Consider the following 14,072-nt stretch of genomic DNA (forward strand, 5'->3'; position numbering starts at 1 on the left):
GCCTTTGCACTTTTGGATTCCAGCCTGACTGGAAGCAGCAGATGCTGGAAACCTCACAAAGCTTTCCAAGTGTGAAACCCCTCCCTGGAGGGGTGTAATGCACTTCAGGTTTGCATCTCAATTTTCAGGGGCTGAGCCAAGCAGTCACCTCTCAGGCATCCAGAATGTTTGCTGGTAGGAAAGCTTACAGCCTTCAATACAGGTTTTCATCCCAAAGCACCTTTTTCCAAAGCAGGACTGAGAGACCTGGTGCGAAGAGGTGATGGCAGATCCACGGTGCTGGAAGGCAGAGGGAGAGCAGCTTATCATTGGGGCTGCTGATGCTTTTCTTACTGAACACTCCCCTCTCTTCCTTACCCAGGGATCTCCTAGCTTCCACCACCCTATAATTTGACTGTACAAACAATGCTTGGCACTCACCTCCACCAAAAGACACGACAGTCAGGCAAGGGTTAGAAAGCTTCAAGTATTGCCAAAATGAAACGTGGCTCAGACACGCAGAGCAAGCCTGCCTCTTGGCCAAGAGAGCTGGGGCATGTGTGGGGAAAAGCCTCCCTCTCTCTTTTTGCTGTTTTATTCTCCAGACTTACAATGAGGGCCGTTCTCTCCCGGAAGAAGGAATCCTCAGCACTCCAACTTTGTAGTAATTCACTGCCAAAGAAGGTAAAGATGCTCCTCCGCCAGCCAGCTTTCCACTACACCACCACATTGGGCCCATGATGAACCAGCCAAGCTGAACCAAGAGGAAGCAGTGGCCGGGAATCCTCGAGTGCCTGCAGAATCAGTGTTTCCAACTGACTGCCTCCCTCGCTCGTTCGAATCCGTCAACCAAGAACGCTGCATTCACCAGTCCAGACAGGACGGGAAATGAGAAGAGAGATTTTCTTTCCATCACCACTCTCTTTATAAAAGCATCACCTCCGCCCCTCGCCAAAGCAATGGGGTAACCTTGAAATCGTAGCCAGCCATTGAAACAAGTTGGCTGGGTTAGAGAAAAGAACTCAGGACCACATCTTACAGGGCTCAGCACCCTATGCACGGCACAGGATTCCCATACCTTTCATCTTGAATGGAAAACCAAGGCCTATGGCCAGGCCACAGAGGAATTATGGGCTGCTTAGAGAAGTCCCACCCAAAGTTCAGGCAGCAGATGTTTTTGATAGGGAGGCAAAAATGAGTAGGGTAACCTCCAGAAGAGGTTTATTTCTTTGTCGCGGATAATCTGGAGCAAATGAATCCCCTTTCTCCCCATTGTTACCCAGGACAGTGAGAGGCAAGGACATACAACCCAAGTGCTACATACTAAGAACATCCAAGCATCGTGGGGCCATTGGACAAAGTCCCAGATCAATGTGGAAGCAATGGGAACAGATCCCCACAAGCTGCTGCAATGGGAGCTGCAACCCCAAGACACGGAGAGATCCAGGCTGATGCACAATGCTTGCACTTTGGCTCACTGTAAGCCAGATTCCCCACTGCAGAACACATAAATGTGCCTGTAGGTGGCCTAAAAACACTGACTTATTAAAAAGAAAGAGGAGGGGAGAGGGAATGAATGCAATGTCTGTCAGCCTTTTACCAAATTGGATTTGTGTGTGTGTGTGTGTGTGTGTGTGTGTGTGTGTGGTTGGAGCTCGTTTTGCAAAGATTTACATTTTTGTGTGTGTTGTCATGTGCTTTTCATGCATTTTGAGACCACAGAGTTTAGAAATTCAAAACACCTGTCAGTCACATCAATCCCTCTGGACAAAACAGAGCTGCCACTTGGATGGGTAAAAAAATAAAAACAAACAAAAAGCACTTTTCTGTCAAGCTGTGACTTGGTCACCCTACTCAAAGCGACGAAAACAATGTTTAGAGAAAGAAAAAAAGAAAGATTTGAGTTTTCATACTCGGCGGTGGAACTAAATTGATTAAGGGCATTTCCTAGGTAGGTTCGAAATCTTCTGCAACAATTTTTGAAAAGAAAAAGGAAAGTGCCCTTCTAAAAAAGGGAAAAGCCACCACTGCAAAAACATTAAATCTGCCTGGGTAACTCAGAATATATGTTGGCAAGGCAACATATCACAGCTTGAACAGTAAACCTGCTATGTCAGGGGCTCTGCAACATATGAAAGGGACTTGGGCTTCAATATATCATGCTGAATTTACTTCTTTTCAGCCTTTCATGGCAAAGCATTTGATGTCTATCCTTTCACTGTTGCAGTCGATAGGGTAACCTTCCTTAAGAGTTTCCTGACCTTTGCTGTTGTCAGTATTGTTCTGTTACAATGTAATTTAACTCTTTTTCTTTAGTCTGGAAATGGCACTGTATGGATAGTAAACATGATAGGGTTTGGGTTTGGTTTTTTTCCCCCTCTAACCTAGAGGGGAGAGGTAAAAGCATCCATCATCAGAGCTGGCTTGAAACCAGCCGATGTCAAGAGGCGGTCGACACACAGCAGCCCGGATCCTCTGCTGATGAGGACCCACTGAGCAGCACAGATTTCACACTTCTCATTTGCGTTGTGCCCCTTGGCATCAGCACAGGATCTGGGTGGTTTCCCAGCACTCTGTTTTGCAAAAACTTTTGGATGCTTGCCCTCAAGGGTTGAAGCCTAGTGCCATGATTCGGCTGCATTCTGACTGAGCTGTAAGAGGGAGAGGATCAGGATGTGCCTCCAGTGAGCTGTTTCTCTATGCTGCTGCCATAAGGACAGACGTATTTGTGCATGGAACTCTGCAGCAGACCAGCTTCTGTTGGGCTCATGATCTCAATTGGAAAGAGAACGGCTTACCATGGAGGAGGCAGGCTCAAAATGAGCATTTATTCCCAACTTCTGGCTGTGATCACACTCTGCCCCTCAGGAAAAAGGCCCTGGGAAGCAGCAGAACTTAAAAACAAAGGCATCAAGGCAGGGACAGAAGCTCAGATGTTTATCCACAGTACCAAGAGGCTTCCCTAGGTTCACAGCATTACAAGGATGCTGGCACCTCTTTGGTGCTATGAGGTCAGAACACTTCCAGGACTGAGGCCTTCAGATAACACCTTGCACTCCCATAACGCTTGGAAAACAGAGATTGAAACCAACTAAAGAACAAAACAAAGGGATCTGTTTTCAAAGAACTACCAAAACAGAAGGGGATCAATTTTTCCTCACGACTACAGCCTTTGAAAGGCCAGGTTGCTTTGGGGATACAGCTGGATTATCCATTGCAGGATCTTTATGAGCCTGCTTTCAATCATATTACGGTCCTGTAATGGATATACTTTTGCAAAAGCAATTTCACGTTGCTATTATCTGTTTCGTTGCCATTATTACGTCTTTGTGTTATTGCTGTACATGGGTATTACACTGCATTAGTGCTGCAGAGGCACACACACACACACACACACTTGCACAGGATTATTGCTAAAAACTCTGATCCTTCTTATAGAAAGCCCTATAAATCCCAAAGAGCTCCCTTCAAATCAGCAGCATTATCCAACAGTAAAGCCAGGGTGTAAATCAGAGCAGACTCCGGCTCAGATGCTCTTCAGCCACGCACCATATGGGAGCAACGAGCCTAGAAGCACGCTGGGATTTCCATAGTGGGACTGAATACAAGTCAGTTCCCCCCCAAACCCATCCCTGCTTGCATTTCACACAGTGTTGAGCCCCACTGCTCAACCACCTTGCACTAGTCACACTCGCCTCATCAAGCAGCTCTCTGAAACAGAATAAGATCTGGCTTTGGCAGCACTACCGCAGACACGTGCTTAAATATTGCTCACAGATGAGTTATTTCTTGCTTCTTAGTAACTTTAAATAGCTTTTATGCTCAGTGAACTCATCAAAGACTAGTATGTAAAGTCAGGAGCACTGAAACCATGAATTAGTCAAAGGACAAACGGGCCAGTTAGCCTGTAAGGCGTTTCTTGCAATACAATATCTTGATGGCTGCCAGAGGATCTGATTTAAAGTCACTATGCTACACCTGAATGTCATTTATGGCTCATAAAAGGAAATCTGTGTTTAAGTAACAATAAAGCATTTTCTATTTAAAAAAAAAATACAAACCCTTTCTCAGGGAGCAGCTGTACTTTCATTTGCTCGGTGCCTGCCTGCAAGGCACATGGAAGAACCTGACAGTGCTGGGATCCTTTCAGACCAACAATTTCACAGGAGGACTTATACCAGCACAGATTATGACACCTCAGATTTGATTTTTATTCACTTTCCACTGAGGCATTTATCAAAAGCCTCCTGGAAAAGCGAGGACCCAAGCGTGCTGCACATTTGTAGCCATCAGAGGAGGAAGAGGATCTATGAGCACTGCTGGGACCCAGACCACAATCCTGCATCAAACAGCAGCACGAAGCAGGGACCCCTCATAACACTCCAGCTCCAGGATGAGGACATTTGGCCACACAGCATTCCAGCAGGCATTGCATCAGTCACTGCAAGACACACTCCTTCTCCCCAAGGACGTGTGTTTTTACCCACCTGTTCCTGTCAAAAACAAAATCCTCCTTCACATCAGACTCCACGGTTCCCAGAACCACTTTTCTGGTCCTAACACAAATGTCCTGCCTCTGTGCAGACAGCAGTCAAGGGGCAAGGAGAAAAGCTAGCTGCTTAACCCCAGGGCCTTCCTCTCTGAGGAGCTGTAACAGACCAGGTTGTGTAATGCCTGGAGACTTTACCTTCCAGCTCACACTGCAGGATCTCCTCAACGCTCAGCGCTACCCAGAATCCATAGGATCATCTTCACAAAGACAGCAATGTACCCTAAGGAAAGAAACAAAATACAGTCATTATAAAACTGTTCACTATCAGGACCTCAGAAGGACAAGGGCATGCTTTGTTCTTAACAGGAATTTGACAACAACCTTCACCAGCAAAGCAGTTGTGCTGAAGTTGCAAAACGCACAAACCAGCAGCAGCGACTCAGCATCGTTGATTTAACATTAATTACCTTGTCCTGGGACGAGGATGACATGATTCAAGCACTTCATTGGCTCTGGAAAGGTCTGCTCCACACATCCTGCACCAGCTGAATCTTGCCCTGCACTTTGACAGAATAACAACGCAAATTTAAAGCAGCTCACAACAAAGAGAAGAAGAGAGGAAAAAAAAAGGACTTAATGCTTTCAGGAATGCTAACCTTTGAATTCTACTGCAAGCAAAACCTGCAGAGGATTGAACTTGGATAACTTCAAATATTCATCCCACTTGTGTGCTTCCCTATTTTTCTTCTAGATGCTTATATCCAAGCTACAGACACAGCTTTTCATTATTCCCAATAGCTTTAATCTTACAAATCCATTAGCCTTACCTTCCCAAAGAGTACATCCTTCCACAGACCCATTCCTTCCCCTCTTCCTACTCACTGGTGCCATCTCACATTCCTTTCACACAACCAACAACTGACCTGTTTGTTTCTGCATCGAAGAGAAGCTAGAAGGCAGCTTTGTGATTTCTTCTTTTCGGCTGGTTTCTAAGGAGAAGCATGATAGCACCAAGAAAAACCAAGTCAAACCACTTCTACACGTAGTTTTTCCAGATCTTTATTTTACAAAAATAACTTACAAATAGAGACAACTCTCAGAAGCAAGATCATTCATTCTGTGCATAAAGATACAGGTTTGTGAAGTCCGGGCATAAGAGTTAACAACTCTTACAATACTGTTAATTTTAACATGATGGTAGCTATATTACAGCACATACATTTCATGCTCCAGACACACGGCTACGACCACCACGTAAAGCTATGGTCAATGAACCGTGCCAGCCAGCAAGGATGCACATCAGAGATCATTGCCATACTGCCTTTTATTGTCATCCTCTTAGCAAGGACAGTTAAAACCAAATGGCAGCCTAACACTCAGACTACAGCACTCTGGATACACTCAACAGCAATATACTTCAAATACATGATAAAAATATATTTCATTTTCAAATACAATTGTATAAGGTACACCGATAGCCAGAAAATAAAGTCTCGAGCTTTTAAATACAACACACTATATATAATAACATATACAATGAGACAAGAGGGAATCTACACATGGAAGGAAAAAGCTTATCCTGGAAACAAATGTTATCTATGGTACACAATGGCTTTGTCTGCTAGGAAGTCGGTTCCATTTGCATAGCATTGTCAAGAAGTCCAGACTGGGCTAGGAGGAGATCAAACAAAACACACAAACAAAACGCTTAGTTTTGGTACCACTTCCATATTGTGCCTGATTCTACTCTTAAATTACAGTTTGCTATTTCTCTTTTGTAGGCTGTAATTCATGCCCCGTTCATAACAAGCATAAGGAAAGGGGGAAAAAAAGTCAGAGAGTCAAGGAGGGTTCTTGCCAGAGTTGCAGTCATTTGGTATTTTGCTCCAGAGCAGAATACTCCGCTTCTGACACTCTGGAAGCATCAATAAGCTTAGTGAGACCAGTTTTGGCAGAGTACTTGAAAATAAAGGCTTTCATGAGCTCGTATCTGTAATTGCGATTAATGAAGCTATAGAGGATGGGGTTGACACAGCAATGGACTAGAGAGAAACACTGAGTGATGTGAAGCGTGGCGTACAAGAAGTTCTCCATTTGACAACTGAAGGGTATGAAATGAAGACTGTAGAAGATGTCAAGAAGGACAGTTGTATGGTAGGGTAGCCAGCAGACAAGAAACACCACCACGTAGGAGAAAATGATCTTCCCACTGCTCTTCCTCTCTTGGTCACTGGAGGCAGAGATGGCCTTCGCAAGGAGGAAGTAAAAGAGAGCAATGACTGGAAAAGGGATAAGGAAGCCCAAAACGACAGAGATGAGCTCCATGCCGATCAACCACTCTTTGAAGCTCTCCTCGGGATACAAGGGACGGCAGTAGGTTTCATTGCTGGTAGAGACTGTCTTAAGGAAATAGGTGTCTGGCAGAGATGCAGAAAAGGCAAGAAGCCACACCAGGATGCAGATGCAGCGGCGGATTATCTTCTTCTTGCGATTACTAGAATTGGTGAAATACGCAACTGAGAGGTAGCGGTCCACGCTCATGCATGCCAGGAAGAAGATGCTGCCGTACAAGTTGATGGAAAATATAAGGTGAGTTATTTTGCACGTGATTTCTCCCATGTGCCACTGGTTATGCTGGACGAGGGAGACAACCCAAACAGGAAGCGTGATGACAACGCACAGATCGGCGACGGCCAGGTTGAAGATGTAGAGGTGGGTTTCATAGCCAGTCATTTTGGCTTGGAGATTGACCCACACCACGACGGAGTTGGCCACCAGCCCTATGACAAAGATAAAGATGCAGAAGAAGGACAGGGTGTAGAGCAGGGCACTTTTGTTGAGCGTGCCGGGGCATGCCGTCGCATCGACTGTGATGCAGTCGCTGTTGTTGCACATCCAGTTGATCTCCGTTAAGTTGGCCTTTTCCAGAAAATCAAAGATTGAAGTCATATCGAGTGCATTCATGTTTGCTTACTTCAGCTTTCGAGTGACCTACGGAACAAGCGGGATCGAAAGAAAAGATCTGAGGTTAATGGGTGTATTTCTGCTGCCTTCTTCATACCAAAAAGCGCATGCGAGACACGTTGCTTTAGCGATGTCCTGCTCTGCTAATACGTTTTCATAAAAGAGGTCTGTGGAGTAAAGGAAGCAGAAGAGACACACAGCAAAACTCATCTGGTCCACGAAAGAGGAACAGCGCTAGCTTTGTGTGGGATTCCTTCCTGCAGCTCGTGTCTGACATCATCAGGTTGGCTATCATCCCCGGGTGTGAAATCCGCAAAGTACGCCGTGGCCAAATAAATGTCAGGCAACTAAATCTGTCTTCTCCAGCATAAATGATAATACTATCGCTTTCAGCAGGGGAATCTTTAAGCCATTTTATCTGCACTCCCTCAAGCATAGTAGAATTGATCTGGCTGATACACGGTACTGTAAAACATTTACCACAAGTTCTGCTAAGCATCTTGTCAAGTCCAGCTCCAGCTGCATTAAGCAGAAATGGGGAACTAAGGGGCTTTGTACCCTCATCCAATTTTAAATTTAAATCCTGCTCCATTCTCCCTCCTTCCCTTCAATTCTATTTTACAAAGCATCCCCTGTGTTTAACGATTATCACGTAGCTCTGAGGAAAAAGAATCAGAGCTTGACCGCTGAGTAGATCTGCCGGGCTTAAGTTTTCCTTTTAGAAGAGAGCTTTGATTTACAAAATACTCCCCCCATCACAGCTGGCTCCACAACAACTGCTTCCTCCCCACCCTCTCTCTTTTCTAAACCTACTTTCTTGCCTCTTCAGCCCCTTCCCCCATTGGCAGACAGCAGACAAAGCACTGGGCTACTTGTTCAGTTCCTTGCCAGCAGAAAGAAGGGACCCAGCAGACCCACACGGCTCACACAAAATCCAAGCTGGACTGCTAATTACCATTGTGCTTTTGGGGCAGCGTAAAAGGCCTCCTGCCCCGCTGGGCCAACAATACCACCCAAGGCTGCTCCTGGGCTAGTCGGACACCTGCCAGCCAGAGTTTCTTCCTTCTTCCACACCAGGGGATGCATTCCTCTCATTCCCCTGGAGCACCAGGCCAGGTTGCAAAGGAGGAGCTGTCCCGTTTGTGCCACTCAACCTGGGAGGACAGCTGGAGTCCAGTGATGGCACAGGTGGATCGCCCTGCAGAGCTCTGAAGGCCCTGGAGCCGCATCTGCAGCACAGGCTGTGCAGCAGCTGTATCTCTTCCAACACACAGCAGTAACACCAGCAGGCTTTGCAGCCCATCCTTCCTCCCAGCTTAATTGCAACAAGTAGCTTTCTCTTACTCTGCTGTCTGGCCACTACAAGGCGGACAGCCTGAGCAAGCTGTCAAGGGATACAGTAAGTAAAGGATCTGTCAAGAAAAGCATTTCTCACTCGCTGCCCTTGTTAGCTGATAGCTTCAGCTTGCATTTCTCTCATCAATCCCCCTCTTTCAGATATAAAATCCTTTAGACACTTTAACATCCTGAAACATAGCCAGAAGACTCATTCTTCTCCACAATTAAGATGTAAATCCTGTAACTGAGAGCATCCTTCTGCTTCCTGCTCCCAATCCCAGGGCAAGCTTGCACTGAACAACCAAGTGACTGAAACAAGCCAAGGAGAGCACACAGGGGAACAACTTACTCAACCACCTGTATCTCTCAATGTCCTTACCTCCCCAAAGGATCTCTTGGATGGGATGCAGGTTTTAGTGGGACTTATGAGATAGCCTACATTATGGAAACTCACAGGGAACACTCCACTCCAGGATGTTCTAGGATCAGTTCTAAAATGCTGTAACATAGGAAGGAGACAACAGAGCAAGGAAGAGTTGGGACGTGCTTCTGCACTAAGCAGCCTCTTCTTGTCCCCACAGGGGACTGGCACCTGGGCTGGGGAAACTTCATGCCTCTGAAAAGGGTTCACAAAGCACCTCTTAGCCCTCTGTCTGCATAATCAGCTCTTCCCAAAGCTCCCACCCATCCTGCCTCGCCACAGCCAGGCTTTGCCACAGAGACAAACTGAGGAAGAAAAGGGAGATAAGGAGGTTGGAGGGGGGGGGAGATTACAGGGGAAGATTCAAGGCACTATTGTCCCTCTGGAAGGGGAAGCTGGTGGCACTAACAATGAGGAGGGCCATGCACACAGCCAGGAGAGATCAAATCTCTCCACAAACAGGGCCCAAATTGGCCCCGTGAGGGCACCTAGCTCACTGCTGCAAACCTATCCAGCCTTCCAGTCTTTCATCTCACCGGCACGCTGAAAGACAAGGCTGAGATTCAAACCAAATTAACTGCCTGTTTGGCTAAGTCCTCTCACCTCGCCTCAACGCACTCAAAGCAACCTGAGCTCTCCCTGCCAGCACAGAGCCCCGCGCAAGGGCAAGGCTGACATCCTGCGCTGCTCCCAAAGAGCTGTCACAGGGAACACCATCCCAACACAGACCTGAGACGTCCCCATCACTTTCTCCAGTGGAAGACCCAGGTTTCAGTTGGGTCGGGACGCTGGAAGACCCACTGAGCAGCTGGGATCAGACTCAGCCAGGGGTTAATCCGCCAGCAGAAATGCACGAGGTTCTGCAAAGCACAGCCTGCGATCTGAACCTGCGCAACCCCAACTAAGTTCAGGGGGCTGCATGCGAGAGATCGCCGCTTCCCCCTACAGCCAGCAAAGGGAAATGAGATGCTCTGCGTTCACAGGCTCCAGCCTCGCCGGTTAGCGAGGGAGAGAGGCGGACAGCCCACGTCTCCCTGCCACCTGCGAGCACCGAGCCCAGGGGAGCAGAGCGATGTTCAGCGGGCAGATCCCGCTCGGCACGCTTTGCTCTCCGCGGGCACGCAGGGCAGCACAGCCCGACCTCCCGCTCCGCTTCAAGCCCCATCTCCGACACTCCGCACTCCCGAGCCGTGCCAGGAACAGCCGCGTCACCCCACACCGCAGAGCCAGCCCTGCCATCGCGGGACACTCCGCCACCTCAGCCCCGGCCCGGCTCCCCCCGCGGCCGCCCGCCATGATTACCTCACAGCCTGCGCGCCGCCCGCTCCGAGCCACTGAGCGCCGCCCGCCGCCGTCGGCCCTTATAGCGGCAACGGGAGACCGCCTCCGGAGGGCGGCCCTGCCCGGCCCCGCCGCCCGCCCCCGGCCCGGGACAGCTCGGGGGGCTCGCCCGGCTGTTCTTATGCCTCCAGCATACAGCGGGCTGGGTCAAGTGGAGAGAGCGTCGGTCAGCAGCAGGGAGGGAATCTCACCTCTGCTCCCTCGCAAAGCGGAGAAAAAGTAACGCCAAGGAAGAGAGGGTGTAAGAGACGTGCCTGCTACAGCTGAAATCCCCGCTGCATCTCTCCTCGTTAAAGGAAAGCTATCTAAGCACCTGCCCTGTGAAGGAACTACACAACCGTTCTGCTTGGAAAGACCTGAAAGACCACCCAGTCCAACCCCAGCCCATCCCACCATGCCCACATCCCTCAGTGCCACATGCCCACGGTTACGGAACAGCCCCAGGGTCCCCCGCCACCTCCCTGGGCAGCTGTGCCACTGCATCATTGCTCTTGCTGAGAATAAATGCTTCCCGGTATCCAACCCGAACCTTCCCTGGTGCAACCTGGGGCCATCACCTCTCATACAATTGCTGTTACTGCCACCTCACCACAGCCTCCCATCAGGGAGCTGTAGAGAGCAACGAGGTTTCCCCTGGGCTTCCTCCACGCTGAACAACACCAGTTCCCTCAGCTGCTCCCCATAAGACGTGCTCCAGCCCATCACAACTCTGTTGCCCTTCTCTGGGCACGCTCCAGCGAGGGAGCGAAACACCATTAAAAAGTATGCATTCTGTTTACCCAACAATACTTAAACTTATTTCTGTGGGCAATCAAAAGCTTCCATTCAAACATCACCAAGCAGCAGAGTCCACGGATGCATCAGATTTGCATCCTGCATGCAAAGAGCGTTAATCAGCCTCAGTTTCTCTGCTAGCAAGGAGGAGATGATTAAGCTGTGGACATGACACCTCCCACAGCTGAAAGGATGCACTGATTTTAGCCTATCCCACCGTGTTTTAGGTGCCAGGAAGGAGAAGGACAGAAGGATGAGCCCCTCGCTGTCCCACAGATGGAGCAGGTGAGATGAAACGTACCTCGCTCCCTTCCCCAGATGAGGATAGTTAGATCCTCCCAACTTCACAGCTGTCAATGAGCAAAGCATTTTGGCATTCGCCTCAATTCTGCATGCTCGCTGAAGCCCGCGAATGCTGGCGGAACTGAAGTATGATGAGTTCAGACAGTGACAGGCTTCAGTTTAAAAATAAGTGTGTGCCCTTGGCTAAATCAGGCTCTGAAAATCCTAAGCAAAAAAAAGAAAAAGTACTGTTGCAGAAGTCCAGAGTCCCTTGGTCAAAAAAGCAAGCAGTTTTTCTTTACTTGGTGCGCCAGAAAATAACATCAAGGATTACAGCCTCTCCAAAAATACCATCCCGCATCAGCAACCACAAGGCTGCTTGCTGTCCAGGAGTTGCAGGCAGCCTCCTCTCTTGCATCTGCTAAGAGCAGGAGCAAAGCCCTCGCTGCCCTCGCTCCCCTTCCAGGTCCTCCCTCCAGCTATCTTTTACAGGGAACACGTTCCACACGCAGGAGGGACGAGCCCATTATGAAAGCCAGATTTTGCTCGGTGCTCAGGGATGAAATGCTTGAGCAGTAAGCAAAATAACACTGTCTCAAAGAATTGCACAACACAAAACCATCCCCCTACAACACAGCGAGCAGAGCTGCGGAAAAGCTGGGCACCCCAGATAAGATCAGCACAGGGCCAATGCTACTTGCTTAGTGAGATTAGTTCTGCTCTATAACCACTGTTAAAAAGGCAGTCCAACCACAGCCTCCAGGAGATGCGAGCTCTGAGGCAGCTCATCAAGCAGGAACTCCCTGCACAGATGCAGCAAGATGAGTTCTTACCCATCCAAGTTTCCTTCTCTCCTGGGACATGGATTTACGCCATGAGAACAGAGCAAGAACTTGTTCAGCAACTGTAACGTGGCTTGACACCTGGAGTTTGCCATCCCAGACTGCAGGCAGTGCAGAGAAACTCTAAAGGCTGAATCCTGAACATCAGGCAACTGCTTGACAAAGCCAGCAGCCCCAGCCTCCAGCTCCACAGCTGCGCTTTTTGGTTTGAAGGGTGACAGCTAGCAGGCTGTCTTCAGCAGCAGGATTCTCCCAGCACAAGCCTCTGCTATCCATGTCCGTGGGCAGCACAGGGCTTTGCATGAAATCAACACTCTGCTGTGCTCAGCGCTGAAGATAAACACACATAGGGGTGAGCTCTGACCAGAGGAGATAGAGAGAACTGTCATACCTATGAGAGAAAAGTCAAGGAAAAGAAAACACAGCTGAATGACTTGACCCAGCATATTTGGCACAACACAGTGCTGAAAGCTGGGTTATTACTTTAACTGCCTGCCCCATAAGCCTGTATTAAAGCAGTATCTTTCTTTTCCCTCAAAAGCACAAGTTCTTAGTGCTTACACTAACAGGGCAACAGGCAGAAATAGAAATAGAATAGAGGATTCCACAGCGTCCCTTGCAGTCTCTCCCTGCTGAAATGAGAGCTGAAAGCCCCCTCGCTTTCTCTTAAGGCTTCCTTTTCCAACTGTGAGGCAGATGGAAGCTAACACCAAGCCCTGCCCACTTAAGTCAATAGATTAAGAAGAAAAAAAAATGCAATTTGGCAGCTTTAAGTGTTAGAAACATTTGGGGGGGGGGGTGAGAGAGAAAACCAATATGGCAAATTACATGTGTGTGCATTGGGAGGGGGGGCATTAGAATTGCATGTCACATATCAAAAGGGGACAAAGGGAAACATTTCTCCATTGCATAAGAGAGGATATGCATGCAGCAGCAGAAGACGGAAGCAGCATCACCGAGCGTGTCTGAAGGCAGCAGCATGATGCACAGGCAGAGAACAATGTGCTGGCCAGGAGTGCAAACACCCACGTCGAGATGACAAAGCCAGGGATAGCTGAACAGACAGGCGCCTGCAGGAAATCAGGCTGTGATACATGAAGTGCACAAAGGTAAAAAGCTTCCTGCAGTCCTGGGAGTCAGTGCCAGCGGGCCGCTAGATGGAAACGCAGCACTCACTTCCTCTCTCCTTCATGAAGGTTCTCTGTCCTCTGCCAGTCACGTTCCTCGCTCTGTAAAACATCTGGAGACACCTCTGAGAAATGGCAGGAAACAAGGAATGTCCAGCAGGCCGTGACTGTGGCACAGTCCAGTTTCACTTCCCCTTCAACAGAAAACAATTAAGTCATTTAATGCCCACCCAGATATGTGCTGGTGGTGCTGGGTGGGACAGGCTGGGATGTTGTGCTCACACTGAGCTTATTGGGACGTCACAGGGCTTCAGCATCTGAGGTATCATATGCCAATAGGCCTGTGAGAACCTGCAGCTGGAGACTGGTGTTTTCCAGGCAGAGAGGATACTGCCTGTAGCATTTACCTCTTGACAAGTGATGATGAACAGTGCTGATTCAGGGAGACAATATAAAGCACGCACCGCTTCACATGCGTCTCAATCAATGGGGCCACCCAGGATTGTAGCTGC

The 14,072-nt window shown here is 48.5% G+C and overlaps 1 protein-coding gene across 4 annotated transcripts; it reads right to left on the minus strand.

Moving 5' to 3' along the window:
• Positions 1-5,514: 5,514 nt before the first annotated feature.
• ACKR3 (atypical chemokine receptor 3) lies at positions 5,515-13,736 on the minus strand. Of its 4 annotated transcripts, XM_048954147.1 has the most exons (3): positions 13,610-13,736; positions 12,425-12,824; positions 5,515-7,462 (listed from the first exon to the last, which is right to left on the minus strand). In XM_048954147.1, the coding sequence occupies exon 3, from the start codon at positions 7,433-7,435 to the stop codon at positions 6,341-6,343; it is 1,095 nt and encodes a 364-aa protein (XP_048810104.1). In that variant the 5' UTR covers positions 7,436-7,462; positions 12,425-12,824; positions 13,610-13,736; the 3' UTR covers positions 5,515-6,340. The 4 variants fall into 4 exon arrangements, with proteins under 4 accessions (XP_048810104.1, XP_048810103.1, XP_048810105.1 ...); XM_048954146.1 differs by lacking the exons at positions 12,425-12,824; positions 13,610-13,736 and adding an exon at positions 11,611-11,631; XM_048954148.1 differs by lacking the exons at positions 12,425-12,824; positions 13,610-13,736 and adding an exon at positions 10,497-10,552.
• Between the last annotated feature and the right edge of the window lie 336 nt (positions 13,737-14,072).

This window comes from Lagopus muta, chromosome 8, assembly GCF_023343835.1.
Source record: "Lagopus muta isolate bLagMut1 chromosome 8, bLagMut1 primary, whole genome shotgun sequence".
In the NCBI taxonomy this organism is placed as follows: domain Eukaryota; kingdom Metazoa; phylum Chordata; class Aves; order Galliformes; family Phasianidae; genus Lagopus; species Lagopus muta.